At 41.4% G+C, this 19,059-nt stretch overlaps 1 protein-coding gene across 1 annotated transcript in view; it reads right to left on the reverse strand.

The window, feature by feature from the left end:
- Positions 1 to 5,877: 5,877 nt before the first annotated feature.
- LOC140211171 (protein LEG1 homolog) overlaps positions 5,878 to 19,059 on the reverse strand; it is a 41,949-nt gene continuing 28,767 nt past the window's right edge. Inside the window, exons 4-6 of the mRNA XM_072280721.1 lie at positions 18,595 to 18,719; positions 17,845 to 18,083; positions 5,878 to 5,903 (exon numbers count right to left, since the gene is read on the reverse strand). Coding sequence (XP_072136822.1) covers positions 5,878 to 5,903; positions 17,845 to 18,083; positions 18,595 to 18,719 — 390 coding nt within the window. The remainder of the gene's footprint in view (positions 5,904 to 17,844; positions 18,084 to 18,594; positions 18,720 to 19,059) is intronic.

Below are 19,059 nucleotides of genomic sequence, written 5' to 3' on the forward strand. Positions count from 1 at the left end.
TTCAGGACCATGGTGCTACATGAAACAATACAAAAACTACACTGAACTACATAAAACAATGCAAAAACTACACTAGATTACAGACCTACCCAGGACTGCATAAAGTGCACAAAACAGTGCAGGCATTACAATAAATAATAAACAAGACAATAGGCACAGTAGAAGGCAGTAGGTTGGTGTCAAGCCAGGCTCTGGGTATTGAGGAGTCTGATGGCTTGGGGGAAGAAACTGTTACATAGTCTGGTCGTGAGAGCCCGAATGCTTCGGTGCCTTTTGCCAGATGGCAGGGGGGAGAAGAGTTTGTATGAGGGGTGCGTAGGGTCCTTCATAATGCTGTTTGCTTTACGGATGCAGCATGTGGTGTAAATGTCTGTAATGGCGGGAAGAGAGACCCTGAAGATCTTCTCAGCTGACCTCACTATCCGCTACAGGGTCTTGTGATCCAAGATGGTGCAATTTCCGAACCAGGTAGTGATGCAGCTGCTCAGGATGCTCTCAGTACAACCTCTGCAGAATGTGGTGAGGATGGGGGTGGGAGATGGACTTTTCTCAGCCTTCGCTGAAAGTAGAGACGCTACTGGGCTTTCTTTGCTATGGAGCTGGTGTTGAGGGGCCAGGTGAGATTCTCCGCTAGGTGAACACCAAGAAATTTAGTGCTCTTAACGATCTCTACGGAGGAGTTGTCGATGTTCAGCGGAGGGTGGTCGCTCCGTGTCCTCCTGAATTCAACAACCATCTCTTTTGTTTAGTTCACATTCAGAGACAGGTTGTTAGCTCTGCCCCAGTCCGTTAGCCATTTGGTGTTACTAGAAAGTTTGCTAAAAATGAAACTTACATTTGAGTCCAAATTGTAAATACATGCCATGAAAAGTCAGGGAAATAGCACAGAGCCATTTTTAAGCCCTGCTCCACACACCTTCCCAATCACAAATTCACTAGTCCATATATTTTCCACCTTCTAAGATGTAATGTTGAGGTTTTATAATGCATTGGTGAGTCCATACTCAGAGTATTGTGAGCAGTTTTGGGCCTCTTATCTAAAAAGAGATGTGCTGACATTGGAGAAGATTCGGAGGAGGAGTTTCAGAAAAATGATTCCAGGAATTAAAGGTTTATTATATGAAGTGCGTTTGATGGCTCTAGGCCTGTACTCACTGGAATTTAGAAGAATGAGGGAGGATCTCATTGAAATCTATTGAAAGGCCTAGATAGAATGAATATAGTGAGGATGTTCCCTATAGTGAGGCAGTCTAGGACTAGAGGGCACGGCCTTAGAATAGAGAGATGTCCACTTAGAACCCAATGAGGAGGAATTTCTTTGGTCAGAGGGAGGTGAATCTGTGGAATTCATTGCCACAGGCAGCAGTGGAAGCCAGGTTATTAGGTGTATTTAAGTCAAAGGTTGATAGATTCTTGATAAGTCATAGCATGAAAGGTTATGGGGAGAAGGGTTGAGAGGGAAAATGGATCAGCCATGCTGAAATGGTGGCACAGACTTGATGAGCTGAATGGCCTAATTCTGCTCCTATGTTTTATGGCTTATAAATTTTAATCCAATTTCTAGTTAATTAAAATGGGATCAGCTGCAATCCAATTTTAAATTGTAATTTCTTGATTAATATGCTTTGTGGATTTTTGTCAAGTGCCTTGTTAAAATCCATGCCAGGCTACCTCAGACGTAACACCCTCATTTGCCCTTATTGTTATGCCACATTTCATGAAAGCTACAAAATAATTACTTGTAATTTGATCACATTTTAACTATGAGTTTATCTGATTGTACAATAGTGATTTAGTCATCAGTGTCAGACAAATTCCACCGGGTTTGTTTGCTATTCCATCAGTGGCGTATCTAAGGTATGGCAGGTATGGCATGTGCCCTGGGTGCCACTTGAAGGGGGGAGGGTGCCACTGAGCAGTTTCTATTAAAGTCAGACAAGCCATCCTCAGATAGTGAGAAAAGAATTTTCTTCAGATGTATGATCTGTCTTTGACTATCATGAGTGAGAAGCACTAGGATGGCCTTATTTCAGAGCATTGTGTAAGAAGACCATGAAACATTTCTTCACAAAGAAGAAAGAAAGTGGAACTGAAGTATGGAAGAGACGATAGTTGGAGGCGGAGGAAGCCAAGAAGTCGAACAAGTTCTTCATGCCCTTCTTTGAAAATCCTGGAACAAGTAGTTTGACACGTTCCATGGAGCCGCCTGCACCTGCTACAAGTTTGTTATAATGTAAAGGTGGATCAAGTACAAATGCGTCGCAAGCCAAGGAGGAAGTCAAGTCAGATAAATCGGAGTACGACGAGATTAAGAGTGAGGCTGAGAAGTTACATCATTTTAGATTGCTCATACCCTATTTACTTTATTGTCTCCTACCAGTTTTTTTAAACCTTATTATAATACTTTAATACTGCGCTACTATGGCTGGGAGAAAAAGCAAAAGCTTCTGCAAAAGAAAGGGAAACAGAAGATGAATTCCCAGTCACTTTGGATTCAGTCAGTGACTTCCTTAAACGGCAAAAATCAGAATTTTCTGAGGAGTTTCAACGACTTAATGGCAAATTGGATATAATCCAACAAACTTTAACTGAGCATGAGAACAGAATTCAGGAAAATACTGCAAAGCTGTTGACACTTGAAGAGGATGTTGAAGATACAAATAAACTCTGCAAAGAGTTATCTTTATCCAATGAGAAATTGATGAAAAAGATTATCAATCTAGAAAATAGTAACAGGTGAAACAATTTGTGAATTCTGGGTCTTAAGAATCAATTGAAGGCACTGACCCTATGAAGTTCTTTGCAAACTTTCTGAAGCAGCTATTCCCTGTTTTATTCACTTCTGAGCCGAAGTTTGATCGAGCATATCGCTCGCTGAATTTGAAGCCACTGCAGTCGGCAGCGAGACCTAGGTCGGTCATTCTAAGTTTTCATGGATTTTGTATTAAGGACCTTTTAATTCGCCATACCCGTCGACAGGGAATGATCGATTTCCATGGTTACAAGGTCAGATCTGTGGAGGACTATTTGCCTGAAGTTATGGCTGATCGTATGAAATATAAAGAAGTTATGTCGGAATTTCACAATAAAGGATTTAAATCCCTTGACTGCCATGTTCGGTATTGTTGAGGATAGTGCTACAATACTGAAGCCATCTAATTTGTGAGTATTGGCCTTTATGTCTCTTATGGCCAGGATGGCGATCTTGCTCAAGTGAAAGGGGGCCGCCCCGCCCACTCATGTTCAATGGCTATCTGATGTTATGTTGCGCCTTGATCTAGAGAAGATTCGTTATTCGATTTCTGATTCTAAACATGATTTTCTAATGTTATGGGGACCCTTTCTGAGTTATTTTCATAATCTTTGAACTGTTATTAAAGTATGGATCGGAGCCATTATTACTATAATATTATATGGTAAGGTTTTTTTTCTTCTTTTTCTTTTTTTTACCAACCAGCTCATTTTGGTAGTGGGGTAGATTTTTTTTAATAAAATAAAATTATTTTATTTTATTTCATTTCATAATTCAATTTTTTTCTACATGATTGATTTGGAATATGGGATACTGTGATCATATTACTGTGATTTAAATGTAATGTAATTTTTATGACTTGTATCCTTATGAATTTTGTATTTGTACTCATGCAATTTATATTAATATTAATAAAAAATATTGAAAGAGAGTGGGGCTGCCACAGAGAACGTGGACATGACAGGAGGGGAAGACAATGGTGGTGGTGGTGATGTTGAGTTTATTAATGAGATTTTACCTGACGAGATTGAACCTGACGACACTGAGCCTAGTGAACTGGGTGGTGTCAAAGACCCTCGAGCTATCATACTAGAAGTGATTGAACAGCATGACATTGGACTTTTGAAGTTTGACAAGGATACTGGAAAAGCAATTCTGCCTGACGTGTTGAGAACAGAAATAATAAAGCTGGGTTCGAAGTATTTCCAGAACAGTGAGGGGCCTTTCCTACCAACAAATAACCGCTCAATGAACAAAACTTGGTTCAAGAGGAAATTGGGAAATGGTCGTGGTGAGGAAGTGACTTGCTCATGGCTGGTCTATTCCCCTTCTAAAAAGTCTGCATTTTGTATCTGTTGTCTTCTCTATTTCCAGTCAGACCATCAATCCTCATTGGAGCAGGAAAGTGGATTCAACCAGTGGAAAGCACCTGAAAGGATCAGTGTTCATGAAAATGCCAAGAATCATTGGGAATGCTTCACACAGTGGAAAGCAATGGAAAGAAATTTAGCTGGAAACAGAGGCGTTATTGACGCCATATTTCAGTCCAGATTGAGAAGGAAAAGCAGAAGTGGCGTGATATCTTGATGAGAAACTTTCACTGCATAAAATTCCTTGCGACTCAGAACCTGGATTTGCGAGGACACAGGGAGTCACTTCAGCTAGACGATGATTCCAATACGGGAAATTTCCTTGGCTTACTGAAACTACTGACCATCTTTGACCCTGTCATAAAAGAACACCTCACTCATTTGGAAAGTCATCCTGGATCCACATCTTATCTTTCACCAGGTGTCTAGAATGAATTCATCCACATGATGGCATCCACTGTTCGCCAGAGTTTACTGAGAAGCATTCATAAAGCCAAGTACTATGGTCTCATGTTCGACTCAACTCCTGATCAGGCACAACATGAACAGATGTCAGAAGTAGTGAGGTATGTGGAAGTTGATCTTGAGAGGAAAGCAGTCCGTGTTAGAGAGTCCTTCCTTGGTTTTATCCAGATAAGCCAGAAGGATGCTGAGAGCTTGGTTGAAGACATCTTGAAACAGCTAGAGAAGGACGAAATGGAGCTACAAGATTGTTGGTCACAGTGCTATGACAATGCTGCTGTGATGGCTGGACACAGAAGTGGTGTTCATCAAAGAATAATTGAGAAAAACAACCTGGCGGTGTTTGTGAATTGCGACAATCACTCACTCAACTTGGTGGGTGTACATGCAGCCAAGCAGGATACAGTGATGGTCACATTTTTTGGAACCATCAAAGCTCTTTACGTGTTTTTCTCTCATTCAACACAGCGCTGGGAAAAACTCAAAAACGCCTTGCCTGTGGTTGTTAAGTCGGAGTCCAAAACCAGGTGGAGTGCAAGGACAGAAGCAGTGAAGTCCATCAACAAGTACCTTGAGGAGATACTTCAAGTTCTCCAGGACATGAAAATGAGACCAGTGAAACAAGAAATGACGCAAGGCAGCTGTACAACCGCATTTTGAGTTACGATTTTCTGATTTTGCTAGGATTTTGGAACAAAGCACTCATTCGCATTGACTGTGTTCAAAAGAGGCTGCAGGATCCTAACATGAACTTCCACGATGCTGCCCTGCATTAGAATGCCCTCTGAGATTTTTATGATGAAAGAGAAGTGTTGGTCAGTGAGACACTCTAAGAAGGAGTGGGTCTCTGCCAAGAATGGAATATTGAAGTTGAAAGACGTCAGAGACGATAGAAATGAATGGCTGATGAGAACTCGAGGGATGCTGGGTTAACAGCTAAGGAGGAAATGGAAAGAGTCATGAAGGGAGCACTCGACTGTCTTCACAGAGAAATGGACGAAAGGTTAGCTCGTTTGCACGACACTGATGCCAAGTTTGGGTTCCTTCTCGATGTCAAGGGCCAGTGTTATTGCGCCGACAGTAATGACCTAAAGAAGAAATGCAAAAATTTGGGCAAATTTTACAGCCCTGATGTTGATGGACAGCAGATATATGAAGAAATCTTGGATTGAAGAATGTTGCTATCAAGGCGGGTCAACATGAAAATATCAAGACCTGAAGAGCTCCTTGAATTTATTGTTCAGTGTGGAGATGAGAGTCCTCCCCAATCTTCACACTGCTTTTCAGATAATGTTAACCATCGCAGTTTCCATCGCCAGCTGTGAGAGATCATTCAGCAAGTTAAAACCAATACTTTCGTATTTGAGAGCCTCCATGGGTCAAGGCAGACTCTGTGATCTTGCTCTGCTGAGTGTAGAAAGAGAAGAAACTGAAAAAACTGACTTTGATCACATCATAGACCAATTTGCTCAGTGAAAGCAAGGAAGGTGCAGTTATAATTTTCATGTAGTGCCATAATTTGTTAATTAAAAGATTGACGAGCTTGAATTGTATTTTTGAGCTGATATTATGGTAAAGTTGTCGAAAAGATGGGTGTCAGATGTTTGGACAGGGGTGCAATTTCAGTGCTTGCCATAGGTGCTATTTTCCGTAGATACACCCCTGTGTTCCATTGGCAGCGATGAATCAAATTCCAAGCATGTCCACAAGGACGTGTGCATTCCATGTGAAATGAGCTTTATCAATCTCGGCCCAGTACAAAATCAAGCACAATTTAGCACCTAATCATTCTAGAGAACAGAGTAGTGGTGTTGCAGAAATAAATTTGTACCAATATTCTAACATGATCAAATTGCAGTTAAAGCATACCATCTCTGAGAGTGCTGAAAAATATTTTTAAGTGTTAATGATAATTCAGCCATGGCCTTTAATACGGCTGCTGAAATAGACCATGAGACATGGGAGCAGAATACAGCCATTTGGCCTATGGAGCCTGCTCTACCATTCAGTCATGGCTACAGTAAATATCTGTATCTCTGGTAAATATTCTGGCCCTTTGAGCCACGCCACCTAGCAACACACGATTTAATCCTAGCCTCATCAAGTTACAATGACCAATTAACCTGCCAACTGGTACATTTTTGGACCGTGGGAGCTCCCAGAAGAAACTCTTGCAGTCACGCGGAGAAGAACATACAAACTCCTTACAGACTGTGGCCAGATTTATGTTCCCTCTCAATGCCATTTTCCTGCCTTCTCCCCGTAAATGTTGACAAACTTACTAATCAAGGATGTTTCAACTTCCACTTTAACTTTACCCAGCTTCCATAGCCATCTGAGTCAAAGAAAATTTATTTTACCAAGCAAACATTAACAGTCAAAGTAAATATTTATTTAAGGACAAGGTTGGCAACTGTACGAGGAAAAGGGAATAGAGGACAATGGGGATAGGATAAACAGGAAAACGCATGATTGGAGCATGATGTGGACATGGATCAACTGAATAATCTGTCTCTGTGTTGTGTGTATTGATGTAATAGTGCATGCATTTGTCTGCAGACTGGAGCTGTTCACTGCAATCCTTATGTGAGAAGCACATGATTTTGTTCTTGCACCCTCTACAGGAGATCATGGAGCTTTGTAACTGTGGCTGAATCTGTTTTTCTTTCACCTACCGGGGCAGTAAATGTTGAAGCAGGGAGTCGGCGGAAGGACTTGGACAGGCTAGGAGAAAAGGGCAAATGAAGTAGCAGATGGAATATAGTGTAGGAAAGTCTATTGTCATGCACTTTGGTAGAAGGAATAAAAGTGTAGAGTATTTTCTAGATGGGGAGAAAATTCAAAAAATAGGAGTGCAAAAGGACTTGGGAGTCCTCGTGCAGGATTTCCCTAAAGGTTAATTTGCAGGTTCAGTCAGTGGTAAGGCAATGTTACCATTCATTTCAAGAGGAGTAGACCATAAAAGCAAGGATGTAATGCTGAGCTTTTATAAAGCATTGGTCAGACTGCACTTGGAGTATTGTGAAAAAGGTTGGATCCCTTATCTACGAAAAGATGTGCTGACATTGGAGAGGGTGCAGGAAAGGTTTAAAAGAATGATTCTGGGAGTGTACAGGTTTACGTATGAGGAGTGTTTGGTGCCTCTGGGCCTGTCTTCACTGGAGATTAGAATAACAAGGGGGGAATCTCATTGAAACCTATCAAATATTGAAAGGCTTAGATAGCGGGGATGTGGAGAGGATGTTCCTTATAGTGGGGGAGTCTAAGACCAGAGGATGTTGTCTTAGAACAGCGAAGAGGAGGAATTTCTTTAGCAAGGAATGCTAAAGAATTTCTTCAAAGAAGAAATTTTGAGAGTGCAGAGCTTGTAGCTTCCTGTCAGGAATAAAGGCAAAATGCATAGGAATAAGGAACCTTGGTTCTCAAGGGATATTGCAATTCTGATAAAGAAGAAGAGAGAGTTGTATGACATGTATAGGAAACAGGGAGTAAATAAGGTGCTTGAGGAGTGTAAAAGGTGCAAGAAAATACTTAAGAAGGAAATCAGGAGGGCTAAAAGAAGACATGAGGTTGCCTTGGCAGTCAAAGTGAAGGATAATCCAAAGAGCTTTTACAGGTATGTTAAGAGTAAAAGGATTGTAAGGGATAAAATTGGTCCTCTTGAAGATCAGAGTGGTTGGCTACGTGCGGAACCAAAAGAAATGGGGGAGATCTTAAATGGGTTTTTTTTGTCTGTATTTACTAAGGAAACTGGCATGAAGTCTATGGAATTAAGGGAAATAAGTAGTGAGATCATGGAAACAGCACAGATTGAAAAGGAGGAGGTGCTTGCTATCTTGAGGCAAATTAAAGTGGATAAATCCCCAGGACCTGACAGGCTGTTCCCTCGGACCTTGAAGGATACTAGTGTTGAAATTGCAGGGGCCCTGGCAGATATATTTAAAATGTCGGTGTCTATGGGTGAGGTGCCAGAGGATTGGAGAATGGCTCATGTTGTTCCATTGTTTAAAAAAGGATTGAAAAGTAATCCGGGAAATTATAGGCCAGTAAGTTTGACGTCGGTAGTGGGTAAGCTATTGGAGGGAGTACTAAGAGACAGAATCTACAAGCCTTTGGATAGACTGGGACTTATTAGGGAGAGTCAACATGGCTTTGTGCGTGGTAGGTCATGTTTGACCAATCTATTGGAGTTTTTCGAGGAGGTTACCAGGAAAGTGGATGAAGGGAAGGCAGTGGATGTTGTCTACATGGACTTCAGTAAGGCCTTTGACAAGGTCCTGCATGGGAGGTTAGTTAGGAAAATTCAGTCACTAGGTATACATGGAGAGGTAGTAAATTGAGTTAGACATTGGCTCAATGGAAGAAGCCAAAGAATGGTAGTAGAGGATTGCTTCTCTAAGTGGAGGCCTGTGACTAGTGGTGTGCCACAGGGATCAGTGCTGGGTCCATTGTTATTTGTCATCTATATCAATGATCTGGATGATAACGTGGTAAATTGGATCAGCAAATTTGCTGATGATACAAAGTTTGGAGGTATAGTGGACAGTGAGGAAGGTTTTCAAAGCTTGCAGGGGGATGTGGACCAGCTGGAAAAATGGCAGATGGCGTTTAATACAGACAAGTGTGAGGTATTGCACCTTGGAAGGACATTCCAAGGTAGAACATACAGGGTAAATGGTAAGGCACTGAGGAGTGCAGTAGAACAGAGGGATCTGGGAATACAGATACAAAATTCCCTAAAAATGGCGTCACAGGTAGATAGGGTCATAAAGAGAGCTTTTGGTACATTGGCCTTTATTAATCAAAGTATTGAGTATAAGAGCTGGAATGTTATGATGAGGTTGTATAAGGCATTGGTGAGGCCGATTCTGGAGTATTGTGTTCAGTTTTGGTCACCAAATTACAGGAAGGATATAAATAAGGTTGAAAGAGTGCAGAGAAGGTTTACAAGGATGTTGCCGGGACTTGAGAAACTCAGTTACAGAGAAAGGTTGAATAGGTTAGGACTTTATTCCCTGCAGCGTAGAAGAATGAGGGGAGATTTGATAGATAATATAAAATTATGATGGGTATAGATAGAGTGAATGCAAGCAGGCTTTTTCCACTGAGGCAAGGGGAGAAAAAACCCAGAGGACATGGGTTAGGGGTGAGGGGAGAAAGGTTTAAAGGGAACATTAGGGGGGGCTTCTTCGCGCAGAGAGTGGTGGGAGTATGGAATGAGCTGCCAGATGAGGTGGTAAATGCAGGTTCTTTTTTAACATTTAAGAATAAATTGGACAGATACATGGATGAGAGGTGTCTGGAGGGATATGGTCCGTGTGCAGGTCAATGGGACTAGGCAGAAAATGGTTCAGCACAGACGAGAAGGGCCAAAAGGCCTGTTTCTGCGTTGTAGTTTTTCTATGGTTTCTAAGTGTCACGTACCCCATGGTGGGTTAAAGAACCAGCAGAAATGGAAAACACTTTGGAGTCCAGTATTGCTATTAACTAATAATATTTATTAGTAACTACACCATAGAGTAATATAAGTGCAGATATATCAAACAGGTTAGCAATGATTATATATAAGTGTGGAAATATATGAAAACCAAGCCTCTTCAAGTCTGGGGGTAAACAAATAGTCTTACAAAGATGAGTAAAGTTCAGTTCAGTTCATGGTGTTGAGTTGAGTAGTGACAGAGAGAGAGAGAGGGAGAGATTTGAGTCTTCAGGTGAGCTGACGCCGTCGATCTTCCCGTTGTCCTCCGAAATCCTTTAGAAGTCACCGACTGTGACAACAACAAAGGGGACCATTCTTCTGTGGTGAAATTATCAACCCAGGCGTGGGTTGGACACACAAATAATCCCTACCAGTCACACCCTTTTCACACTGCGGGAGCCACTGAGCGATCCACCTGATCGATCCTCCAAAACCCACTTTATCTGTGGGCACAGCAAAGCTCATTCAGTGTCCAAAACCATGTGTCTGTAGGTCTAACAGCTGACCTTCCATTTATCTCACTGTGCTGAACACCAGCCGTCCATCAAGCAGCTCCTTCCTTTTCTCTCTGTAAGAACTTGGAGGCTGTTAGCGTCCTTGCAAAAGTGAAAACACACTGCCAAAAGACCATAACACTATCTCAAAGCAGCCTTTGCCCCTCTCTCTCTCTCTCTCTCTCTCTCTCTCTCTCTCTCTCTCTCTCTCTCTCTCTGTCTCTTTCCAGAAGCACAGTTCATAGGGGTAATTCAGGACCCCGTCACACCAGGGGGTTGTGAATCTGTGGAAGAAACAGCTGTGGAGGCCATATCATTGGGTATATTTAAGGTGGAGGTTGATAAGATCATGATTAGTAAAGGCATCAAAGAATATGGGGTAAAGGGAGGAGAATGGTGTTGAGAGCGAACTTAAATCAGGCATGATGGAATGACAGAGTGAGTTTGATGGACCGAACGGCCCAATCTGCTCCTACGTCTTACGGTTTAAATGCAGCAACTGAAAGTTGGGGAGAATTTACTCCAAGTGTTGTTACGGCAGCTTCCCAGATTACTATTTCAATGCTATCTACCTTTCAGGCTTTAATCGCACTGGCTTGTGCTGAGCTTTTATTTTGCTTCATTGTTTCCTCATGACATGTGAGGGTAGAAACAGGATGACCTGGCAGACAAATGTGTGGCTGAGAAACTGGTGCAGGGGGCAGGGCTTCAGGTTCTTGGATCACTGGGATCTCTTCTGGGGGAGGTATGGCTTGTTCAAACGTGACAGGTTGCACCTGAACCCAAGGGGGCCCAATATTCTCGTGGGCAGGTTTGCTCGAGCTGTTGGGGACGGTTTAAACTAATTTGGCAGGGAGTTGGGAACTGGAGTGAAGAGCTCAGGATAGGACAGATGGTAAAAGAGTAAAGGTAGCATGTAGTCAGACTGTCAGGAGGAACAGGCAGGTGATGGGACTTAGTTGCAGCCAACAGGCTGAGTATCAAATCATTAGGGATGCCAGAATCAGAAAGGATAGCAAATACGGTACTCAAGGTGTTGTATCTAAATGCATGTAGGATAAGAAATAAGGTGGATGATCCTGTTGCAGTATTAAGAATTGCCAGGTATGATGTTGTGGCAATCACTGAATCATGGCTGAAGGATGATTGTAGTTGGGAGCTGAATGTCCAAGGCTACACGTTGTATCAGAGGGATAGGAAGGTAGGTAGAGGGGGTGGTGAGACTCTACTGGTAAAGAATGGCATCAAATCGGTAGAAAGATGTGACGTAGGATCAGAAGATGTTGAATCCTTGTGGATTCAGTTAAGAAACTGCAAGGGTAAAAGGACGTTGATGGCAGTTATATACAGGCTTCCAAACAATGGCTAGAGAGGAGGACCACAGGTTACAACAGGAAATAGAAAAGGTGAGTCAAAAGGGCGATGTTATGATAGTCATAGGAGATTTTAACATGCAGGTTGATTGGGAAAATCAGGTTGGCAATGGATCTCAAGAGAGTGAGTTTGTTGAATGCCTGAGAGATAGCTTTTTAGAGCAGTTTCTCATTGAGCCTACTAGGGGATCAGCTATACTGGATTGGGTGTTATGTAATGAACCGGAGGCGATTAGGGAGCTTAAGGTAAAAGATCCCTTAGGAACCAGTGATCACAATATGATTGAGTTCAACTTGAGATCTGACAGGGAAAAAGTACAGTCTGGTGTAGCAGTATTTCAGTGGAGTAAGGGAAATTACAGTGGTATGAGAGAGGAGTTGGCCAAAGTAAATTGGAAGGAGTTGCTGGCAGGGATGCCAGCAGAGCAGCAATAGTGCACGTTTCTGGTAAAAAATGAGGAAGGTGCAGGACACGTGCACAAAAATGAAGAAATACTCAAATGGTAAAATAGTACGACTATGGCTGACAAGGGAAATCAAAGCCACTGTAAAAGCAAAAGAAAGCGCTTACAACAAAGCAAAAATCTGAAGATAGAAGATTGGGAAATTTAAAAAAAAACAGAGAGCAATTTTTAAAAAATCATTAGAAGGGAAAAGATGAAATATGAAAGCAAGCTAGCAAATATTATCAAAGTGGATAGTAAGTTTTTTCAAGTATGTTAAAAATAAAAGAGAAATGAGACTGGATATAGGACCACTAGAAAATGAGGCAGGAGAAATAATAACGGGGGACAAGGAGATGGCTTGAGACTAAATGAGTACTTTGCATCAGTCATCGCTGTGGAGGACACCAGCAGTGTGCCAGATGTTGTAGTGTGTGAAGGAAGAGAAGTGGGTGCAGTTGCTATTACAAGAGAGAAGGTGCCCAAGAAGCTGAAAGACCTAAAGGTACATACATCACCCAGACCAGATGAACTGCACCCTAGGGTTCTGAAAGAAGTAGCGTTAGAGATTGTGGTGGCCTTAGAAATGATCTTTCAGAACTCATCAGACTCTGGCATGGTGCCAGAGGACTGGAAAATTGTAAATGTCACTCCGCTCTCTAAGGAAGGAGGAAGGCAGCAGAAAGGAAATTATAGACCAGTTAGCCTGACCTCAGCGGTTGGGAAGATGTTGGAGTCAATTGTTAAGGATGAGGTGATGGAGTATTTGGTGACACATGACAAGATAATACAAAGTCAGCATGGTTTTCTTCAGGGAAAATCCTGCCTGACGAACCTGTTAGAATTCTTTGAGGAGATTACAAGTAGGATGGATAAGGGGATGCAGTGGATGTTGTATATTTGGACTTTCAGAAGGCCTTTGACCAGGTGCCACACATGAGGCTGCTTACCAAGTTAAGAACCCATGGTATTACAGGAAAGTTACTAACATGGTTAGAGCATTGGCTGATTGGTAGGAGGCAGCGAGTGGGAACAAAAGGATCCTTTTCTGATTGGCTGCCAGTGACTAGTGGTGTTCCGCAGGGATCGATGTTGGGACCACTTCTTTTTATGCTGTATTCAAATGATTTAGATGATGAAATAGATGTCTTTGTTGCCAAGTTTGCAGATGATACAAAGATTGGTGGAGGGGCGGGTAGTGTTGAGGAAACAGGTAGGATGCAGAAGGACTTAGACAGATTAGGAGAATGGGCAAGAAAATGGCAAAGGAAATACAATGTTGGGAAATGCATGGTCACGCACTTTGATAGTAGAAATAAATGTGTGGACTATTTTCTAAATGGGGAGAAAATCCAGGAATCTGAGATGCAGAGGGACTTGGGAGTCCTTGTGCAGAACACCCTGAAGGTTAACTTGCAGATTGAGTCAGTGGTGAGGAAGGCAAATGCCATGTTGGCATTGATTTCAAGAGGTCTAGAATACAAGAGCAGGGATGTGATGCTGAGGCTTTAGAAGGCACTGGTGAGGCCTCACCTTGAATATTGTGAACAATTTTGAACTCCTCATCTTAGAAAAGATGAGCTGGCACTGGGGAGGGTCCAGAAGAGGTTCACAGTGATTCCAGGAATGAAAGGGTTATCATATGAGGAACGCTTGATGGCTCTGAGTCTGTTCTCGCTGGAATTCAGAAGGATGAGGGGGATCTCACTGAAACCTTTCAAATGTTGAAAGGCCAAGACAGAGTAGATGTAGAAAGGAAGTTTCCCATGGTGGGAGAGTCTAGGACAAGAGAGCAGAGCCTCAGGATAGAGGGGTGTCCATTCCAAACAGAGATGTGGAGAAATTTCTTTAGCCAAAGGGTGGTGAATTTGTGGAATTTGTTGCCACAGGCAGCTGTGGAGGCCAGGTCGTTGGGTGTATTTAAGGCAGAGATTGATAGGTTCTTGTTTGGACATGGCATCAAAGGTTACGGGGAGAAGGCCGGGAAGTGGGGTTGAGGAGGAGATAGAGAAAAGAGTCAGCCATGATTGAATGGCGAAGCAAACTCGATGGGCCAGATGGCCTAATTCTGCTCCTATGTCTTAAGGTCTTATGATATCATTTGGGAATTCTATTTTAATTAAATTAAGAAGCAAGTTTGAATTTCATGCTCGACCTCGCAGGTTTCTTGTGATATAACTTTAACAAAAATAATTTCACATATTAGAATGAAACTCAGTTTTATTGTCTGTGATATTTTCAACTTCACAGAAGAATGTTGCAAAATGCTGACTGTACTATTTTAGAAACATTTAAATCTTTATTACAAGCTGCAGGTTTGCAAAAAAATCAGGCAGCAGAAGAATTAGCTATTAATTATAGTACAGTTACGATTCTTAATGTATTCCAGAAGAAGACTGCGTATCCCAGAGGAAGTGCGGTCAGGATCTACAACAATATTTTCCAACAGGTTCTGACCCTGTGCTCTCCCTTCTTCTGAGCACATGGTCCTCCTCCATACTCTCAATAACCAGCCACCTAGGTGTAAAAAGAATATACTCCTAGTATGAAACTCAGTTTTATTTAAATGAAGTAATTAAATGCGATAAAACACTGTTTACATAAATTAAGTTTGTTTACAGAGTAGAACAATTTCCTCTAAGATATGAGTAATTTAACTGCTATCAAAACTATATTTGATGTTACGTTGTGTTTCGATGCTACCCTTCATTTCATGATTGTTATAAAAGATTAGCTTTATTTGTCACATTTGCATCGAAGCATACAGTGAAATGTGCCGTTTTCATGTAGATTTACAGTCCACAAGTGTTGCCACATTTCCGCCAGCTTAGCTTTCCCACAATGTGCTAGCCTTAACTTGTATACTTTTAGATTGTGGGAGTAACCCGGAGCATCCGGAAGAAACTGGGAAAAATGTACAAACTTCTTCCAGGCAGCAGGTGGAATTGAACCCTCAATCTGACGCTGTAAAATGCTACACTGACAGTTTGCCTTTCTGGTTTAGAACACTTAGCTAACTATCACCTCAGCTTCTGGTTAAGTGAGGCAGAAACACAAAAGCACTCACAATTTAAATTAATGTGACAACAATAATGACTACATAGGTGTGGGTATGGGGCTGTACACCAATTCATATAGGGAGATGCTACTCCTCTCAAAGTTCGAAGAATTTATTATCAAAGTACGTAGCTGTCACCATACACAACCATGAGATTCATTTTCTATGGGCGTACTCAATAAAATCTATAGAACAGATTTACTGAGTATGCATAAATATGACTACTACTCAGTTAAAGTTAAAACATATCCCTCATTAGATAACTTACACTGGAGATAACATGAATTCCTCATATCTGGATATTTTGAATGTACTCAAAGGATTTAGCAAGAAGACACTTAAAGAATTAGCTGATATCCTTCAACACTAACAATAAATAAACTTCTAAACAAAGCAACTTTTGACTCGAGTTCTCTGGATTTCCCAGGTTTATAAAAGAGAAATGACAAAAAGTAATGAAATGACAATCAATACAAAGAGTATTTGAAACAAGAGAAAATCTGTAGATGCTGGAAAGACACACAAAATGCTGGAGGAACTTGGCCCAAAACGTTCACAGTTTATTCTTTTACATAGATTCTGCCTGACCTGCTGAGTTCCAATACAGAGCATTGTTCTCTGCACTTCTTCAAATAACCACTAAGGGGCGTTGCAACATCAGAATAAGTGATTTAATGTTACAGTATTTGTTATTTGATCATTTCAGCTAGAAGTATAGCAAACTAATTGGGAATATCCAAATTTCTATTCTTGTTCGTCAAGAAAAGAAATTACTCACACAGACCTTCCATTTATTAACTTTTGGAAAATGCTTGGCATTTCACAAAGCAAAGCACTTATCAAATTTATGCAGCATGTTAATTGTTCGTACTATGAATTGCCCAAACAAGATGCTTTTTAATGAAATGCTTTCAGATTGTGAATTGTTTAATACATACATCAGAATTGTTGCAATAATCTAGCAATGCACAAGTATATCAGATATCTAAGCCTCAAATAACTGTATTACTTTTTGCTGTAGTTTTTAATGCATGTCACGAAGAAGGGTCTTGGCCTGAAATATTGACTGTTTATTCATTTTCATAGATGCTGCCTGATCATTGAGTTCCTGCAGTATTTTGTGCGTGTTGCCTTGGATTTCCAGCATCTGAAGAACTTCTCATGTTTATGACAATGCATGATCTAATTGTGCTTTTCTTATAAAAGTCTTTCTAAATAACAATGTATCAAAACTGCCATACCTTCATCTTAAACAAAGCAATTAAATTTTAAATTCTGAATGATCAAAGCATAATATGTTCTATTGGATCAAGAAGAGAAAGCCAAGGAACACCTTCATTAACCTGTCAACCAATGGATTCATGATGAGCTTCTCCTCATGGTTAGGGATTTCCCTAGTCATCCCTCACACCCTACCCGCAGCACCCTCCCCCTGTACTACTTAAGGATTTACTTGTCTTCTCTCATTTCTGATTAGATCGTTGACCGGAAATAATAACTTTCTTTCTCTTTCCACAGATGCTGCTTGATCTGTGAGGGGTTTCCAGCATCAGCAGAATCTCTTATGTCCAGCATTTTTTTTTAGTTCCAGCGAGTAGCTGGCCAGTCTTTAGACACTGTTAGAGTGTAAAACTTTTAATTTTCCTGGTAGTTTAACCTTTCTGATGCATGCTTGTATTTTTATATAATCATCGATTTATGTGTTTGGGTGGTGGGGTGGAGATATGTCTCTATCAGAGGTGCTCCCTCCCTCCACTAGCCTGCAGGTCACCCTTGGGCAAGGTGTAGCACCTGCTTAGCTCCCCCCCAACCCAATCAGGGTCATATGAAGCTGTGGGAACACGTGACGGACGGTCGTATGAGCAGCTGGTGCAGATCACAAGTCCTGGTTACGCACCCACTGACGTCAGGCCGACAATCTCTGAAGAGCATTGATAATGGCTGGGGTCACCCATCTTGTAAAGACACTGCCCAGAAGAAAGCAATGGCAAACTACTTCTGTGGGAAATTTTGCCGTGAGCAATCATGGTCACCATGATCGCCCACGTCATATGACACTGCACATACTGATGATGATGATGATATGCGTGTATGTATATCAGTGAATTTTTCAATAATCGAGGTATAGCTGATTCTGTATTTTCTAGAAGTTTCTATGCAGCAGGTGTCACGCCACTGAATCTGACAATTTCATAGGTTATTGTTATCTCTACAATGTATTATTGTATGTCGAGTCTGAGCTAATTTTTAGCATAAGACAGTCGCAATTTCTTTGTCCTTTGTTTTTTCCCCTTGTTTGTCCTTTGTTCTTGTGACACTCAATAAGCAGCTGTAACCATCAAGTTTTATGCCCCATTCTTGACTTCCAAAGAACCTTTGGATCACAAAATGAGCAGGGTCCAACACCACCCACCTGTCAGTTTGTTTCCTTTGTTTAGAATGTCAAGAGCAACCAAAGCTCTGTTCTGCTCTTTACTCAGGTCAGGAATAGACGGTGCCTTATCTCCAGCTGACAGCATCCGTGGAGGCAGAAATGCCTGGAAGGTGTTGGTTTGATTGAAGTTTGTGGGAAAATGAGTTGCAGCAATAAACTCTACCGCATTGGCCCAGCTGACACCAAACTCTGCTTCAGGAGCTGAAATGTCCGCCAATCTGTCAAAGCAAATGAAAAGCAATAAAACATGCAAACCAAATGAGGTTTATTGAATTTCCACTGCTTTCTGTTATTGTTTTCTACTTGAAGTGATTGATTTTTTTCTCTAAGAAAAGGTAAAGAACAGGGAGCACAGTGGATAGAAATATTGATCGTCAGAAAATGTCTGGGGATGATCCGATGGAGGAGGAGACACAATACGTCGATCGTGTGTGTAGCAAATTCTAAAGCAATACGTACAAGATGCTGGAGGAACTCAGCAGGCCGGGCGGAATCTATGGAAGTGAATAAACAGTTGACGGTTCAGGATGGGAGTCCCGCGTGCCAGGAGGGCGTGGAAAATACGGTTGGTTTTATCACTGGGAGCAAGAGCAGATCAGCAAGCGCAATGAAAATGTATCAACTTTATGCAAGACCGAGTACACCGTGTAAGAGTGGAGAAACTCCATTGTGCTAATAGGAAAAAGGAAGTTGAATTATGACAATAAAATAGGGGATAGTTCAATCTACCTGTCGGAAAATTTTGGAAGTGCAGCTTCGATCGATGCTACATGAGCTATCCACAGGTGTTGCCAAATATCATCTTCTTCTGGTAACAGCTTGATCTGGGAAAACTCCTTTGATTTTTTCAGTAGCTGTTCATTAAATAAACAAAGAAATAAATAAATACCAGGTTTTTATAGTTTCATTTTTGCAAAATTAATTCACAGAGTTAATCCATTTGCTGATGAGATTTGGAATGAATTGGCACTTTTTAGGCCAACACACAGGATAGTTAAGGGTTAGTTAGGGGTTACATGCAGCCCATACTTGGTAAAAATGACAAGTTTCTTTCTTTGAATGACTTTTTAAAATGATTATCAAGAGTTTCAATGGGATCTCATTGTATTGAGGCCATAAGACCATAAGATATAGGAGCAGAATTAGGCCATTCAGCCCATCGAGACTGCTGCACCATTCAGGGCTGATTCATAG

This window comes from Mobula birostris, chromosome 2 (genome assembly GCF_030028105.1).
Source record: "Mobula birostris isolate sMobBir1 chromosome 2, sMobBir1.hap1, whole genome shotgun sequence".
In the NCBI taxonomy this organism is placed as follows: Eukaryota; Metazoa; Chordata; class Chondrichthyes; order Myliobatiformes; family Myliobatidae; genus Mobula; species Mobula birostris.